This window comes from Eptesicus fuscus, chromosome 13 (assembly GCF_027574615.1).
Source record: "Eptesicus fuscus isolate TK198812 chromosome 13, DD_ASM_mEF_20220401, whole genome shotgun sequence".
NCBI classification, from domain to species: Eukaryota; Metazoa; Chordata; class Mammalia; order Chiroptera; family Vespertilionidae; genus Eptesicus; species Eptesicus fuscus.
In genome coordinates, this window is record NC_072485.1 from 38,050,385 (window position 1) to 38,068,764 (window position 18,380).

Sequence of the window (18,380 nt, forward strand, 5' to 3'; positions counted from 1 at the left end):
CTGTGACCAGAGTGGCAGAGACTCGCCAGAGGCCGCTTGCCAAGACGTGGGTCCAGGCCTCCCGGACCTCTGTTCAACTTCAGGACGTCCTGGGTCCCTGTCAGCCCTGCCACCTGTTCCCTGCAGAACCCAGGGACAGCCCCCGGCCTCTGGGCCACCCAATGAGAGACTGCTAGGTGTCCTCGGAGGGCCCTCTCCTATTGGGGTGCCCGGGCTGACTTGTGGCCTGGGGACCATCGTCCCTCGGGCTCCTGGGGGCAGGCCAGCTGGAGCAGGCAAACCCAGGGCAGACAGTCAGGGACAGGGAGTCCCCCCGCTCATGGCTGTGAGCGGTGCGGTAATCTGAGGAAATCCTGGGTGTGCGGGGCTGTGCCCAGGGTAACCCAAGCCATGAAGTGACCAGGGGTTGCCATGGTGAGGGACGGGTCCGGTTTCTGAGTGGGACAACGGCCCAGCTGCTTCTTCGGAGCCCTGCTCTCCTCCTCCATCACCCACCCAGTCGCAGAGCCGTGGGGCCCCCAAGTCCAGGAAACTCCCTTGAACCCTATAGTTCCTGAGCACGGCTTCCCAGACACCCAGAATCTGGGGCCCGTGGACGAGAAGGCCGGGGCCTCCCAGGGGCCATGGCTTGGTCTTCTGACCAGGCCTCCGAAGGAAGGCGGCTCCATCCCCTGGCCCCTCCCTGCCGCCTCTCCTCACCCAGGAAAGGGGTCAGAAAGGTTACTAGTGACTCTCCCCATGAGGCAAATGGTGCAGGCCCCGGGGTTTTCTGGGGAACCTGTGACCTCTGGGATTGTTTTCTTTGGCCCCTGGTCAGCCTACCGAAGGACACGATGTCCAGCTGCTTTCTCCGCCAGCTGCCAGCCAATCACAAACAGGATTCACTGATCTGGGACTCTCCGACGTTTCCCACCCACCGCAGCCCTCAGGAATCCCGTTTTCGCCGTTTTCCTTGATTCAGTCTACCAGCCAACTCCCTCCCACTCCCACGAGAGCGACCAGTTTGTCTGCAAAACCACCAAACTGTGTGTAAAATGACCACCTCCAGCCTCAGGGTGATTCTCAGACGTGGTCTGCAGGGTCCAAGGTGGAGCCCCTCCCACCTCCCTCAGCTCCTCCCTGGGAGGGGCCCAGCCTCCTGGCAGGAGGGTGGGTCAGGAAATGGCCCTGGCAGTGACCTCGGGCGGGTGGGCACCTCCCTGCTGCATCCAGACCCAGTGCCAGCCTCCACGCAGCCTGAGCGAGTGGCCACGGAGAGCCCCGGACCCCGCGGTGTCCACCTGCCATCCAGGAAGGGGAGCAAGGTGGGGACTGCCAACGACTGGGGTGCAGTCACCAGCGGGCCCTCAGGGGGAACGTCTGGCCTGGACTCGAATTCCAGCCCCACGCCCTGTCAGTGCGAAGGGCTCCCTGTGAAAGCCGCTTGCTGTGCCTGCGCAAGGGGTGGACGCCAAGGGCCCAGACACAGCCTCTCCTCGGGAGCCTGAAGCCCCAGAGGCACCAGCGTGGGGAGGGTGGCCGAGGGCCTCCCAGCAGCTCCGGGGCCACAGCAGCTGAGGGCACGGGCCCCTCGCTGGGAGAGCTCCCTGCCGTGATTCCTCAGGGGCAGCCCCTGGCTCCCCTTCACGGTCCTGACAACCTGGGCGACTCCGTGCCGCTCACTCACCGGGCCTGGTCCTGCCTCCACCTTCTAGGCATGCAGTGCCCTTCCCCGATGCCATCTCGACCAGCCAGCCTCACCCCCCTCCGGGAGCCCCGCCACTCTCCCCGAGCTGGGGGTGACACCTCCCTCCTGCAAATCCCTCGGAACCTTCTCTGCACTTCTCCCAGGCACTGGTCACCCCACAGCCCCCTGAGCGCGCCCTCCATGCCAGCCTGCCCAGGGCTGGGGACGGGCCTCGGGGGCTCCCTCCGCTCTCTCCCGGTTGCTGCACACCCACAGTTACCTTCACCTCTGAGCTGCTTGAGGGAGGGGCTGGGTCAGAGCCATGCAGTGACCCCAGCGCACTGCTGTGGGCCTGGCCAAACCTCGTGGAGTGTCAGTTTTCCTGTCTGTAAAATGGGACTATTGGAGTAGATCTGCAGTTGTAAGTGTGGCCCAAAGACCTCTGAGGGCCCCCAGACACTTTTAGAAAGTCCACAAGGTCTTTCTTTTCCACCTACATATCAGTGAGGCCAGATTTTCTTCCTATGCTTTAACTAAAACATCAGCCTGGATGCAGAGCAGATGTGAGAATCCAGTTGTCTTCTATGAAAGCCAGACATTAAGGATATTTGAAAATATTGTAAAACAATGTCACTCATCTCATTATCTTTTTTTTGCAAATATAGTTCTTTTTCATAAAAATATGTTATCTTGTAATGGATTTTTATGGTTATTTTTAAGTGAATGAATAAAATGTTTGAAGTCTCCCAGTTTTAATTTCTAATTCTGTAACTATCAATAGACATTACTCACATAAACACACTTTGAGGTCCTCAATAATTTGTTTTGTTTTGTTTTGTTTTGTTAATCCTAACCCGAGGATATTTTTCCATTGATTTTTTTAGGGAGAGGGGAAGAAAGAGGGGAAGACAGAGAGAAACATTGATGTGAGAGAAGCACATTGATTGGTTGCATCCTGCACGAGGCCTGACCAGGACCCGGGCTGGGGAGGAGCCTGCAACCAAGGTACGTGCCCTTGGCCAGGAATTGAACCTGGGACCCTTTGGTCCACAGGCCGACACTTTATCCACTGAGCCAAACCGGCTATGTCTCCTCAATAATTTTTAAGAGCATGAAGGGTTCCTGGGTCAAACAGTGTGAGAACCTCTAATTAAATGATCTCCGTGGGCCCTTCTTGTTCTGATGGCACCCATCAGATGGGTACTGCCCACCCTCAGTCCTGTCTGGCTGAGACTGTCTCCATTTGTCTTGAGTTTCCAGGCGGAGTGTGGGGTGTGTGTATGACTGGGTGTAATATGGCGGTTTGGGGGAGGGGGGTCAAGGAGCACGCTCCCTCCTCCATCCCCTGCCTGAGGATATGGACTCCCAACCCCTCCTCTCTTGACCTTGTGGACCCAATACAGGCCTGACCCCACAGCAAACCCGGGTGGGCGGGGCAGCAGCTCCCTGTCTCTGGGCAAAGCACTGAGCCTGTCACCAGCTCTGCCCCGGCTTCCCGGTGGTTTCCAGACCTATGGAGGCACATGAACTGTGGTGCCAGCAGCCTCCTTCCCCAACCACAGACCACACGGCCCCAAAGAGAGGCTGAGCCAGCCCCAGGGACACAGGCAGAGGGGTCCCTGGCCCGTGGCCAGCAGCAGGCCTGGCAGTCTCAGGAGGCTGGGCCCCTGGGCGGCACCGGGGCCGGGGGCAGCGGGCGGGGCGGCACTCACATAGATGAGGTGGTCCCGGTAGCGGATGAGCAGGTTGCGCAGGATGCCAGCCTCATTGAGGTCCCCCAGGCGGATCATGTCCTCCACGCCGTGGACCGATGTGGGGTGCATGGGCTTGATGTGCGTGGCCTTCTGCGGGGTGATCCAGTGTTCCTGCGGGAGGCACAGGGGCTTATGTCAGAGGGCGCTCCTGCATCCCAGGCTGCGCTCAGCTGGGGGAAGAGCCCTGGACGGAAGGGAACCCCAGTCCGTGCGACCCTGCTAAGGGTTTTGTTCTCTTCTGCAGCCAAACGCCACCCGTACTAACAGGTTTGAGTCCATGAGGATGGTCCTGCTCGCCCCCAACCCCCAGGGGCCTCTCCTCCTCCTCTTAGGGGTTCTCTCGACAGACCTAAGAGGAAGGCAGGCCAGGGACTGTGGCCCCATAAGGTTGTCATAAAGGGGATGAGGGTCCCCCAGTCACGTTGCGGGATGGAATGAAAAGTGTAATACTCGGAGTAAGCCTTGGCTTCCAGTCTAGACTCCGGTAAACAAATGCACAAAAAGCACTTTCAGAGAGTTCAGGGATAAAGCAACAGGCACAGAGCATGGAGAGCCACCGGGGGAGCGCTTTAGACAATGTGGTCAGGGGCCACCTCTCAGAGGAGGTGATAGCTAAGCTCAGACCTGAATGATAAGAAAGGGACCCTGTAAGATGTGGGAGTCCCCACGAGAGGAAATCCCAGGTCCAGGGAACGGCAAAATCACAGGCTCGGAGGGTGGAGGAGGGCGGCAGCCGTGGAGACGGGGAGAAGTGGACCCATCGGGGGTGTATTTCACGGGCTTGATGCACGTGGAGCGAGCAGGGGCGCTTTCACTACTGAGCTGAAGCAGGAACTAGGACAGAGGCTGCCCTCTAGCTCCCCCTCCTCTTCCCTGCAATATTCCCTGCTGCCACCAGGTGGCAGACGATGGAGCATCTGGCCAACAGCATTGACTCTCAACAAACTTGCAAAGCCCAGGTTTCCTCCCAGTGCTGGAAGCCGCCCCCCTCTTCTTCCCCCCACACCTCCCGCCTCCCCCTAGTCTCCAGCACCTCCTTCTCACAATCCCAGCCCTCCAGGGAAGTGAGCCTGACCTGTGCTCTGGGGTGTGGCCACAGCCTGAGTTAAGCCCCCACAGACTTCTGGGGCCCCCTCCCTCCTCCCAAATGCCAGAACCCTGGGAGCCTCAGGACCTGGCAGGAACCTGACTTTGGGGAGGGGGTGAAGAGGACCCTCCGCCACCTTCCAGCTCAAGCCTCCGACTTGCTGAGCAGGTGTGATGGCCATGTCACGATTCCCCTCCAGGTCCCCTCCGGGAGAACCAGCCCCTGCGGCTAGATGCTAGCAGGAATCTGGGCACTGGCCCCCCCTCCCCCGCATCCTATCCCACCCCAACCCAACTGGTCACCACTCCTACCCATTCAATCCTCTAAAGCGCCCTCCTCGCCAACCTCAAGCCGCTACGCTGATCCGCTGATCCGGAACAACAGCTCTCACCTGGTCCCTGACCCTGCTGTCCTCCACCTCCCCTCCAGCCCTCCCCTCCCACCCCCACCCCTGGCGTTTCCTCAGGCACCAGTCTGATCCCACCACTCTGGGGCTTTCGGCGCTTCTCTGACTCCCCCCCCACACATGCTCCTCAGCCTGGCGTTCAAGGGCCAGCGTGAGCTCCAGTGACCTCTGTACTTCCAGGCCAGGGGGGGCTGGTGTCCACGTCACCAAACTCCTTTGTGACTGGCTCCTGCTGTCCTTTCTGCCTTCTTTCCATCAGTCTTGAGGCTCAGCTCAGATGTTCCCCAGTTCCCAAAGCCTCCATGACACGGCTGCCCACCCTCACATGCTCCACCTGGGCCCCGCCCCCCGCCCCCCGGTCCTCCTCTGGGTTCCCACGTGGCCTGGGTCTCCCACTCCAAGGCAGTGGTCACCTGGGTTGCCACTGCCTGAGAGCAGCTCTGTCCCCGACCTCCCAAGTTGCCCCAAGGCTGGGCGCTCCTGGGGGCCAGGCTCCCTGTCGGCGGTGTCCCCTCCTCGGTGCCTCCTACGGGGACCATGGCAGGGACTCCCTACTGGGCCAGGTGCCAGCTGGGGCCACAGCGGACCAGGTCTGAATGAGAAGCAGAAGTCCCGGTCACGGGGAGACCCCAGAGGTCTCCTATCCCAACCCCCTCACTTCACATGGGAGACCAGGACCAGAGCAGGGGGGTGGCCTGCACGAGGCCCTCAGGGGGCGCAGGGCCGGGCCAGCCATGGCCCACCCCACCCCAGTTTCCCTGGCATTTCAAGGCACCTCCTGGGCCAGGAGCAATTCAATGCGGGTCAGGCCCTCCCGCAGCTCTCCCCGGGAATGAATGGGCCGGGCGGTGAGATCGAAGAGCGTGCCTGGACTTTCCAGGCCCAAGTGGAACATTCCTCTCCCCCAGGCACCCTGTTCCTCATAAAAGCTGATCCAGGTGGAAAACTCCGTCTGCCTGGTCCCCTCTCACTGACCGGGCCAGAGAGAGAGGACTCCCGGGCCAGCTGTCTGCCTTCCCCACTCGACCCCAACTCTGGGCCCAGAATTACTCCCCCAACCATTCAGCACAGATAGAAGAGGGGACTCAGCCCCTGCGTGACCCTGTAACCCCGGGCATGTCACTGCCACCCTGAGCCTCCACGCCCTCACCTACGAAGTGGGAATTAGAGCGACGGTCCCTTCTTCTTGGGGATGTTGGGAGGATTCATTGGTACAGTGAAGGCCGGCCTTTGTTTTACTCCTGCGAGATCTACAAAGGAGCCAGGGCATTCCTCAGCCAGCGCCGGGTATTGTAATTCCTCAGGACAGAACGGCCGGCCGCTGGTTTACAGCGAGGAGTCACGCTCCGGAGGGACAGCGGCCTGTCCAGTCCAACGGCAGAGCCGAGTCTCTCCCCACCCCTTTCCAGCTGAGGCAGCGCCCTCAGATCAATGTCCACCCACAACACGGACCGAAGTGTAACCAGGGCAGAAACCAAGGCCTGGCCCTGAAGAGAGAGGGGGAGGGAGAGGGAGAGATCATGGCCAAGTGCAGGGACCGTGGCCCATTTGGAAAAGAGCTGGCCTGGCACTGAGCTCGGAGAGAGAGAGGGACCCCAGGCTCTGAGAGGAAGGGAGGAGGCGCATCGGGCCATGGGAAGGGCTTGGGCAAAGGCAGAGTGTTGGGATTCCAACGAGGCCTTCCATTCATCACTTATTCATTCATTCAGCAAGCCTCCATGGACAACGTGCTCTGGGCACACCCTTTGTTGAGCTCTGGAGAACTGGATTGAGTCACCTGGTCCCTGCCCTCAACTTGAAGAAGTCTGTGGGATGACAGAGGAATAAAAGGGAGGGCCTGCAGGGGTGAGGAGGGCATGAGAGTGAGAAAGGCTGGTGAACGAGGAGGCCAGAGCCCAGGCACCCGATTCCACGGAGGCAAACCCATCCTCCCCATCCTGCGCCACGTCAGCCAGTCATGCAGCCCCCCCCCCCCCACTCTCAGGGCCTTAGTGGGGGCGGGTGGGAGGGGACCTCTGAGATCTGGTGACACAGTTACGGGACACCATCTGACATGCAACATGACCCGGCTGAAACTCAAGCCCGTAGGCAGCGTCCCTGGGCCCCACCCCGAAGGCTGCAGGCAGATTCGTGGGCCTGTCTGTGCCGCCAGCCCCCCTTCCGTGGCTTCCCGGGGAGTCTGAGACCCCGGAGCCTCCGGAGTGACATTGCAGGCACTCCCAACCCCGGGGGACAAAAGGTGGTCTCAACGGGACCTGAGCCCCAAGTTGCCGCTGAGATGTTGGGAGGGGAATGGAGTGCACGGAGGCCAGGGGGCCTGGGTCCTCACCCCAGCACCATCACCTGCAGCTGCCTGACTAGTTCCGTAGCCCCTCTCTGTGCCGCAGTGTCCCTGGGTAACAGTGGCTGCCCACTTGGCCTGTCGCAGATGCCGTGAGGACCCACCGACAGAAGGGGGTCAAAGGGCTGTGCAGACCCTGGTGGGGATGTCCCAGGAGCTGCAGGGGTAACAGTGACACCCCTCTCCCTCCATGTCCACTACAAGGCCTCCAGCATCCTGAGCCCTCCCCTCTCCCCAGCAGAGCCTTCAGCTCCAAGTCGCTGTCCCCTCCTTCTCCCCCGTCAGACTAGGAGGCTAAGACAAGCACTCAGTCCCATCTCTATGTCCCCAGCGCTGGGCATAGCACTGAGTGCAACCCACATTATGGTGGAACTGAATCTGAGTCCCTCATGTCCCCGCTAAGCAGCCACCCTGTTCTCTGCACCACATCTGCATGTCCCCATGCACATACACACGTGCAATACACATGCACACGTGTTCAGGCCATGCACCTTCCTGACACCTCTCCTTCCTTCCTCAAAGCCCCAGTCTCACTACCTACCAACACACACTTCCCGTGTCCCTTCCCTTCAGGGGATAGAGGAGACACGGGAGATAAAGGGTTAACCTGTGAGGCTGATTCCCAGGGGAAGTCGGGTGGACAGTGCATTCACAGGATGCCATCACCCAAAAGAGCGAGACCAAGGGCGTTTTCAAGCCCTCGCTTTACTGGGGTGTTCTCCATGTGTGATCTCATTTGTGGGTCAACACCCTGTGACACAGTTCCCATTATCCCCATTTTACAGAAGAAAACGGTGAGGCTCAGGAGGAAAAAAGACGTGGCAAAGCTTGCGCAGCTAGTAAGTGGGCAGGATGGAATGTGAACCTAGCCTGCCTGACCCCGAAGCACACTGGTGTCTGAAGAGCTCCCAGCCTGGTGGCCCCACCCCCACAGCCTCGCCGTACACATCCACATGCCCACGCAGACACCTATCCCTAAGAGTAGGAAGAATGGACTGTGCTTGTGGACATAGAACAGGTAGCCTGGGCCAGAAGAGGGGAACTCCATGGGGGCGGGGGGGGGGGGGACAGTGAGAGGTGACAGTGAGGGCACAGGCGCCATCTCCACCCCCTTGAGGGGGGTCACTGCCTGGCGCCTACCTCAGGTCACCCGTCAGCCTGTGTCCGCCCCCAGGCAGGGGGATGGGGGAGGGAGGGGACTACTCACATTGCCCTCATCGTCCACCACCTGGATCTGCCCGGAGTCGCAGAGCTTCACCACGGCCCCGATGGGCACATCGAACTCCTGCCCGGATCTCAGGTCCATCCAGACATAGTCCCCCTGTGGGTGAGAGACGGTCCCAGGCCGGGTGAGCAGGGACGAGGCTCGGGCACCCCTTCCACGCACCCCTGTGCCCCCTCCCTACCACCACCAGAGGCCTTTGTGCCAACCACAGGAGAGGGGAGAAAAGGGTACTTGCACTTGCTGGAAGCCATTTGGTGCCAGCCCTGGGCTGGGCATTGATGCAGTGTCATCACCCCCTCCTCTGTAGCAGCCACTACTGCCCTGATTTTACAGATGAGTAAGCGGAGGCTCGGAGAGAGGAGCCGAGATCACACAGCTGGGCAGCTTCGACCCCGGGCCCGTTCCAAGCCCGGCTCTCCGAGGCTCCACAACTCACACATGTGGAGCGGACTCACTGAGGTTTGGGCAGAAACACCAAGGCACCCAAACCACGTCTCCTCTGTCCTAAAGCAGCCCCACAGGACACCCGAACTAGGTCCATTCTCATAGTTGTAGCTAAGGGTTCCTCACAGGGACAGCGCTCTGGGCCGGGCCCTGTGATATGGGTTCAGTTGCCCTGTCTCCCGGCTTGTGGGTAGAGCCCTGACCCTAAGGGGGGGTGGGGTGGGGGGAGTGTCATGTTTGTGTCCTCTGAAGCATCTGCCATGGGGCCTGGCTCTCAACAGGGCACATGGAAGCCAAATGTAAAACCCAGAGTCAGAGAAATGGACTTCGAGCAACGACTTTCAGCCACGATGCATTCAACAAGCAGGTATGGAGCACCTGCTGAGTACAAGGCACCGACTGAGCGAAATGCTGGGATGGAGCAGCGACATGGAGTCCACACTCTGGTTGGGAGGACACAGAGAACAAAGAGCAGAGCAAGTACGTTAACACGACCGCGGTGAATGGTGGTGAGGGCTGTGAGGGAGATGAGCACCGTGTGGAGAGCGGCTGAGTGGCCAACCGCAGATGCAGCAGCCAGGGAAGCCGCTCTGTGCAGGACATCTCTGAGCTGAGACCCGAATGGCGAGAAGCAGCCAGACAAGGAAAGAACAAGGACAGAAATCTGGGCAGAGGAAATGGCACGTGCAAAGGCCCCGGGGCAGGAAGGAACTGCAAGGAGGCCATTGTGTCAGGACCTGAGGAGAGAGAGGTCAGTCACAGAAGTGGGCATGCTCCAGGGAAGAGGGGCTCTCATTGGCCTGCAAGTAGAAGTTTGGATTTTAATCAAAACGACAATGCGGTACCACCTCACACCTGTCAGAATGGCTCTCATCAACAAATCAACAAACGACAAGTGCTGGTGAGGATGCGGAGAAAAAGGAACCCTCATGAACTGCTGGTGGGAATGCAGACTGGTGCAGCCACTGTGGAGAACAGTATGGAGTTTCCTCAAAAAACTAAAAATGGAACTCCCATTTGACCTAGTCATCCCACTTCTGGGAATATATCCCAAGAAAACAGAAACATCAATCAGAAAGGATATATGCACCCCTATGTTCATAGCAGCACAGTTTACAATAGCTAAGATTTGGAAACAGCCTAAGTGCCCATCAGCAGATGAGTGGGTTAAAAAACTGTGGTACATCTACATAATGGAATACTATGCTGCTATAAAAAAAGGAACTTTTACCATTTGCAGCAGCATGGATAGAACTGGAGAGCATTATGCTGAGCGAAATAAGCCAGTCGGAGAAAAATAAATATCACACGATCTCACTCATTTGCCGAATATAATGATCAACGTAATTTGATGAACAAGAATAGATCCAGAGACAAATGGTGGGGGCAGGGGGAGTTAGAGAGCAACCAAAGGACTTGTATGCATGCATATTAGCATAACCAATGGACACAGACACTGGGGCGGTGGGCGCTTACCTGGGGTGGGAATAGCTGGGGCGGGGGGTGTCGATTGGGGGAAAGGAGACATATGTAAAACTTTAGACAATAAGAAAATAAATAAATTAAATAAAAGTTTGGGTTTTATTCTAATCCTAATAAGAATATTCTTTTTGGTGATTCCCAAATTCTCCAGGAGGATCCTAGTAAAAACATAACTTACTATCAAACAGCAGGTAGAAACCTAACAGCTGATAAAAACTGATTCGCAATGAAATTAGCCCATGGGAATGGCCCAGGGGAAAGAGCTCTGGGCTATGAGTCAGGAGACTGGGTTGCAGGACCTGCTTGGCCTTGGACCAGTCGCTGACCACTCGGAGCCTTCGTTTCCACACGTCTCAGCGAGAGGTGGGCTCAGTGAGTCCCAAGGTCAACTCAGCACTGTTCCAACCCCTTCCTGTTCCCACCGGAAACAACTATTGTTCAGCCACAGCTGCCCCTGAGGGTCTTTGCTTTGTGGGAGGTTAGCGCATGTTAGAGACGGGCTTAGTCCAAACCTAAGCTTTTTCCCAGAAAAAAAGTCAACATAATTGGAAAGCTTCTGGGAGAGGAGGAGAACTTCGTGTTTACTGAGCACCTACTGTGTGCCCGGCCTGCATGGCTGCTTCCATAAACTGCCCCATGTAACCCTCATGTCTGCTGTAGTCCCGAGCCCAAGCTGTGCTTCCTGAGTGCTAGCCCTGGGGCCACCTGACACACACACCCACACCCCCACACCCCTGTTCAGGCTGTTCTTATTCACCTGCCCACCACCCACCCGTCTGTCCAGGTCCAGAACAAATAGCAACTCTCCTTGGCCCCTCCGCACCTCCCTACTCTCCTCCTCCTCCTCCTCCTCCTCCTCCTCCTCCTCCTCCTCCTTCTCCTCCTCCCCAACGCCTGAAGAGTGCATTCATTAATTCAGCACATATTTGCGGAGAGCCAGCTGTGGGCCAGTCCCGGGCCAGGCTCTGGGGACAGAGCAGTGACGTGGCAGAGTGCCTGGGGCAGTCGTGGCAGCCCTGAGCCGGAGCATCGGAGGGGACCTGAGCAGGCGCCAGGTCCCACGGGCCCTGGAAGCCACGGACAGGCGCCGGGCTTTTCGGTGTGCCAAGAAGCCGGTGGGAGGCTTGAAGCAGGAGAAAGGAGTGATTTGCAGAGCTTCACCCGCTGCTCTGTGGAGAATGAAGGCATCGCTTGGTACAGCCAGCACCACGCTGGGTCATCACCACCTGCGTCCATTCCCCACTGGGTGCGGGGCTGGGTCTGAGTCTTCATCTGTGACTTCCAGGGTCAAACACAGAAAAGCAAAACTTGTCTCTCCGAGAGATAGAGATAGAGGCACACATGCGCATATACGTGAGAGGGTGTGTGAGTATGTAAGAGAGAGCATGTGAGAGAGGAGGGTATGGGGGCGGGGGGGGGAGAGAGAGAGAGAGAGAGAGAGGGAGAGAGAGAGGAGACTGATTCCTGGAGGCCGGCTGTGGCACCAGGACACTGCTCTGTGCTGATAGGAATGCAGTGGGCCAGCCAGTCCACAATGACCCCCACCATGGTCCAGGTCGTGAGTCAGATGTTTCCCTGAACCTATGTCATGGAACCCATGATAACCTTTAAGCAGAAGATTCTATCTCCACTTATCTCCTCAAGGACGTCAAGAAACATACTCAAGTTCACACGGCCGTTTTGTGGCAGAGCCAGCAATGAAGCCTAGCCTGACCCACTCCAAACCCCGTGCTCTTTCCCGACATGCCCTGGGCCAGCCCGGAACCAGCTCTGTGAGCAGAATGCAGAGCACTGATAGGGTCTCTGCCCGCAGACGGCTCATGGGCCCCAAGTCATCTAAAAGCTTGGGCGGGGGGTAGCCAGAGGGCGAGGCCAGCTGAGTCACCGGTACCCCCAACCCAGCTCGGAGTCTGGCACACAGAAAATGCATCCCACTCCGGGGACAAAAAACCAAGATGAAAGACCTGGTGTCAGCAGGAGATGGAGGCGCAGAGAGGCTGAGCAAGGAGCTTGGGGCCACACAGCAAAGACAAGGGACTAGAGCCTCCTAACCAAGGCCTGATCCAGGAGGACAGTGACTTACGTGTCTCTGCTTAGGGTTGAACTTGGGAAAAGAGGCTAACATGGCAGCTAAGAGGCTTCAGGGAGAATTCTGGGGCCTGAGAACCCCGAGGGGAAAGGCCCCTGGTCCCAGGGCAAGTCCTTGGAGGTCAGAATAGAAGGGACTCTGAGCTCCAGGTTAACCCCGCCAGACGCTCCCATCCCCATGGCCAGACTCCAGGAGACCCCAGGACTGCATCTGGCCCCATTCCTGCCACCCCTCCAGGAGGCACCCCCTGGGGACCTCACCTTGAACCCAAAACCCCACTTGCGGTGTGACACACCTCAGTGTGGCTGTGTGACTCAGGACACGTTCCAGCTTCTCTGCTGTGAATAAGGGGCTGGAGCAGAGGGTCTCCCAGCCCCAGCGTGGGTACCCCAAAACCCTGGTGGGGCCCCTCAGGGAAGCAGGGGACGTCCACACTGAACACGTAGGTAAGGGCGTGGGTTCAGGTCCCAGTTCTGCCACTGACACTATGTGACTCTGGCTAAGCCTTTCAGACTCTCTGGCCTCAGTGTTCACCAGCCTTAAAGTGGGGCGAGGGCAGTGCCGGTGAAGGTGAGAGAGCCACGCAAATGCCAGCTGTCCTGGCCGCCTCCCACCTTCCCGCCCAGGCAGGAGCCCCATTTCTCTTCAAGGGCCTCAGTCCCTTATGCCTCTTCCCTCCTCTGGGGCAGGGCCTGGGGCTCAGTCAGTCCCCGTTTGTGGAATGAAAAGAAGTCTGTTTCAGGATCCCCCCCTCCCCCTCCCCCCCATTCTCATAATGGCTCTAGGACACGGGTTTTATTAGCCCCAGTTTTCACAGGTGGGAAAGGTGAGCCATCAGACGTGTCCAGGGGCCTGTGCGTAAGGAAGTGATAGAGACGCAGCGGGCCAGCCAGTCCACGAACGTCTACCCAGGCCCTGGGGCACCTGCTCGGGACCCTCCTCCGCCAGGCCCCTGCCCCTGTGTAAATGCAAAAGCTCTCCGCCCGGCCGCTCGCTGTGAGTCAGGGACCAAGTGCAGCACCGAAAGCCCCCCCATCCCCATCTTGGCGACCCTCCGGTCCTCCCTGGCGCCTGACAGACAGGGAGGCTGAGGCCGGGGCGCGGTCCCCAGGCCACCCTCCCGCTCCCGCGGGCCTCACCGGCATGACCGCGTAGGTCTTCAGCGCCTGGTTCAGGCTGCGCACCAGCGCCCACTTGCCGGGCTGCTTGGCGCGCGCCTCTGCAGAGGCGGAGGGGTCGGCGGGGTCGGCGGGGTCCGCGGGGTCCGCGGGGTGGGCGGGGGGCTCCATAGCGCGAGGGTCTGGCGGCGGCTCCCTCCGGCAGCGGCACGGCTCAGGCTCCCTAATTCACCTAATCCGGTGCGCGCCGCCCTCGGGGAACCCTAAACCGGGCCATCTGCCGCGGGCCCATGGCAACGGCGGCTTAGGTGACGCCTGCGGGCCAGGAGCGGGGAGGGGGCGCCCGCGCCGACCCGGCCCCCTCCCCTCTTGGCGGGACCCCGAACACCCCCAAATGGTCGGGGATTCGCAGCCAGCTTCATGGGGACCGCAGCAGGTGGCCACCGAGCCGCCGGCCTCAGCGTCAATGAGGCCCCTGGAACCTCACCTGGCCTGCAGTTTTGGAGAAAATCAGTATGTTTGCTACGAAAAACAACGCGGGGCTGTTATGGAGCAGAATACAATAAACCTCGTGAACTTTTAAGGCTAAAGGGAAGCTGCAGAGGCGTGGCTCCGTGGTTGAGCTTCGACCTAGGAACCAGGAGGTCACGGTTGGATTCCCCGTCAGGGCACACGCCCAGGTTGCAGGCTCCATCCCCATTGGACGGTGTGCAGGAGGCAGCTGATCGATGATTCTCTCTCACTGTTGATGTTTCTATCTCTCTCTCCCTCTCCCTTCCTTTCTGATGTCAGTAAAAATATATTTTAAAAAGGCTAAAGGGAAAATGCATCAAAGATCTTTCTAGCTCCCTGGCTGCCTCTGGGAAGTGAGGGCAGATAGAAATCCGGGGCTGCTGGGAGGCAGGGGCTTTGGGGGACATTGGAGAAAGTCGGAAGAGTCTGTCTCTGGTCCTCACCCAGCCTCTGCGGCCACCAGCCCGTGATCTCCAGCCTGCAGAGGAGGCCCTGAGGCCTGGGGCAGGGGGTCCCCTGGTTCCTGAGTTCATCAGGCTCAGAGCTCACCCACAGTGGGTACCAAGCCGGGCTCCTGTGTCTTAGCAGCAACACAGGCCTGGGAACCTGGCTCGGTTCTATGCTGGGCTGTGAGGCAGTGGTCCTGGTGCCACCCAGAGGGTGTGGGATGCCCAGGCCCTGTGACTCTCCATCCAGCCCACCTCCTCCCCTCTCCCTACTTATCTCTAGCTTCCTCCCTTCTTTCCTCCTCCTTTCTCTTCTCTCTTCAAAGCCTCTTGTTCCCATTTTTGGAACTTGACCTTGTTTGGAATTCCGGAAGCCCAACTGCTCCCACCACAGATAAGCAAACCATGGCCGGGCTGGGGGTGGAGTGTAGGGGGACTGGCCAGGAAGGAGACAGTGATGCCCCACACAGAGCTCAGAGCTGCCCCACTGGACCCAGGCTTCCTTCCACCCCAAACCCCTGTCCCATTCCCGGGAACACGGCGCCTTGCCACCTAGCACAAGTCGGACTGACCGCCGTGACCCCCACCCACTTCCTGAGCCCTCTCCGGGCCCTGCTCTCAGGCAGGCTCCTTCTCACCATCAAACCCACACGTGCCCACCCGGGGAGTCCATGGGAACAGGAATGAGACCCCCACCACAGGGGGCTGCTGGTGGTGGGCTTTCGGGCATCCTTCCATCTGTCCATTTAACCAGCTAGGCTCAGACTAAAGCTTAGGGGCCACCGTCCTCAGAGCTCCCAGCCCAGGGGTGAGGGGGTAGGCAGAGCCAGACACGGGTAAGAATGGTACCACCAGATAAGGGACAAATTAGCCTGGAGAGACAGGATGGCGTGGCCACTGAGAGGTTGGACTCTAGAGACAGACGGCTTAGGTTCCATCCAGGCTGGGCGACTTGTAAGCGGTGTGACCTTTAGCAAGTTCCTCAACCTCCATGTGCCTTTGTTTCCTCGTCTGTGGAATGGCAGGATGAAACAGGTGAATGTGCTCAACTCACTCAGATTGGTGCCCGTGAGAACAAATGTGCGGTATAAATGTTGATTATTAACTGAGCAAGTCATGTTAGGGGATGGCAACTGGGAGTTGTGATTTTTTGAAGCAGACATGAGGGATAGGGAGCTCAGAAGAGGGAAACAGCCAAGCACAGAGAAGCAGACGGAAGAAGGAAGAGAGGGTATAAACAGGTCTGGGGCGTGGAGAGAGGCCCCCTGGACAAGAGACCCAGCCAAGTGCTGAAAGCCTGGCACCTACCAGACCAGACCCACTGCTCAGCCCCTCAGTCCTCTGCACCCAGGCCACCCTGAGCTGAAGCCTGGAATAGGCCCCTTGCCTGCAGGTGGCCTGTGTACCAGGTCTGGGAGGCAAGTCTAATGCCCTCGTGACCCACTCTGGCATCACACCAGATCCTCTGCCAGAACCAGGGCTCACTGTTGCTTCAGGCTCATCACCTGGGACAGGGCCTTCCACCTTTGCTTATGCTGAGCTTTCTGCCAGGAATGCTTCACCCCACTATCCTCTTCCTGCCCCCACCAAGCCACCAAGGCTGCACTGAGTCATGTGTCCCCTGGTCCCCACACCCCCCTCCCCAGTACCTTCCTTCTGTACTCCCTTGGTGCCTCACACAGACCTCTGGTGCTGCCCTCACCGCCCCCCCCCCCCATATCTCCATCCAATCCAGTTCTGGCCACCCATGTTACAGATGGGGAGACTGAGGTTCAGAGGAAGTTCAGGGACCTAGCAAGGATATATAGTAAGTTGGGACAAAAGCTTTCAGAAAGTAACTGTGCCAACTGTCATCAACAAGTAGTGTGAGCGAAGATGGCAGAGCAGGGAACTCCAGGAGACTCTTTACAGCTACACCCCCCAAAAATGGCAAAAACTACCAGAGTCAACTTTACTGAAACTCTAGAAAATATTAAAAAGTTTGCAGTAACAAAATGAGCATTTCATGCCGAGATAGGTGACTGAAACCCAGCAGGAGACCTTTGTGGTGTTTTAACCAACTCACCCCCACCTACCTACACCTTGCTGGCAATCTTGGAGTGGGTTCTTGGGGCCAGAGGGAGCAGAACACACCTTGTTATTGAAGGACTGTGGTTATTTTAACCTGTCTAGGGGTACACTGAAGGAATAATGTATAGGGCTTGCCTTTCCTTTTCTAACTTGGAACTCCCCCAGGGCAGACAAGAAGATACAGAGGGCATTAATCAAAAATATCCAAAGGCAAATGAACTACCCACTGCTTCTTGGGGACAAAAATAATCAGTTAAAACAAACAGGAGACACTCTAGAAAGCCTGGAGGAAAAGCAGGGAGTGCGTTGCTTCAGGGCATAGAGGCTTTGAAAAACTCTTACATATATTGGGGAATCTAAAAGACCACATACATGGCCAGGGTTGGACAAATGTTCAGAAAAAGATCAAGATCGTAAGCTCTCACCTCCAACTGACCTTCAAATTCTATGCAGACAGAAAGTGAAGGCTAAGGCAGAGTTGACTGAGCATTGAAGGCATGCCCCAACCCACACAGAGAGCCCATCTGAAAAGACCAGGAGGTTTGATTTGTTTTGTTTTGGCTCCAGGGGTGTTAGAAACTGTAGTGACCACACACAACAAAGAATACATTCTTCACAAAAATTGTTTAGAAAACCCACTAAACAAAACTACAACTCACAACAGGCAGCAACAACAAACCCTGGGGAGATTCTAACTTCCAGAGTTGTCACATTACGATATTCAAAACGTCCAGTTTACAACAAAAAATTAAGAGGAATGCAGAGAAAGGATGTCCCATTCACAGGAAAAAATAAAATAAAAGGAACTTAATAGAAACTTTTGCTGAGGACACCCAGACTTTGGACTTAATAGGCAAAAACTTTAGTCAACTGTCTTAAATATGCTCAAAGAATTGAAGGAAAGGAGAACAACATCTCACCATAAAGAGGATGTCAATAAAGAGACAGAAATTATAAAAAGGGACCAAGTAGAAATTCTGGAATTGAAAAGTACAATAACTAGAGGGGGTCAACAGCAGATATAAAGAGGCAAAAAAAAGAATCAGCAAACTTAAGATGGGTTAATTGAGATTATCTAGTCTGGGGTGCCAAAAGAAAAAAATAAGAAAAATGAGCAGAGACTAAGAAACCTGTGGGACACCATCAAATGGACCAAATCATGCATAATGGGAGCCCAAAAGGAGAGGGGGAGGGAGGCAGAAAGAATATTTGAAGAAATACTGACACAAAACTGCCCAAACTTGATGAAAGATACGAATCTATACATACAAAAAGCTCAATAAATTCCAAGTAGGATAAACTTTAAAAGATCCACATTGAAACCCATTATATTAAACTGTGAAGACAAAGAGAGAATCTTAAAAGCAGTGAGAGACAAGTGGCTTGTCTACACAAAGGATCTTCAATATGATCAATAACCAATTTCTCATCAGAAACCACAAAAGCCAGAAGGCAGTAGGGTGACGTATTTAAAGTAGTGGAAGGAAAATAAGTTGTCAAACAAGAATTCTATACCTGGCAAAATCATTCTTCAAAAATGAAAGACAAACTAAGACATTTCCAGACAAACAAAAGCTGAGTTTGTCATTTGTTGACTTACAAGATATGCTAAAAGTAGTCAACTAAAATTAAAGAGCACTAGACAGTAATTCAAAGCCACAAAAAATAAAGAAGCTTCGTAAAAGTAACCACATAGGTAATTATAAGCCAGATTACTGTTATGTTTTGGTTTGTAACTC

At 56.7% G+C, this 18,380-nt stretch overlaps 1 protein-coding gene across 3 annotated transcripts in view; it reads right to left on the reverse strand.

Annotated features, from left to right (window-relative positions):
• Window positions 1-8,572, reverse strand: part of MYO7A (myosin VIIA) — a 65,782-nt gene extending 57,210 nt beyond the window's left edge. For all 3 annotated transcript variants that reach the window (XM_054724769.1, XM_008150002.3, XM_054724768.1), the window contains exons 1-2: window positions 8,462-8,572; window positions 3,379-3,531 (exon numbers count right to left, since the gene is read on the reverse strand). In XM_054724769.1, coding sequence (XP_054580744.1) covers window positions 3,379-3,531; window positions 8,462-8,560 — 252 coding nt within the window. In that variant the 5' untranslated portion in view covers window positions 8,561-8,572. The remainder of the gene's footprint in view (window positions 1-3,378; window positions 3,532-8,461) is intronic.
• Between the last annotated feature and the right edge of the window lie 9,808 nt (window positions 8,573-18,380).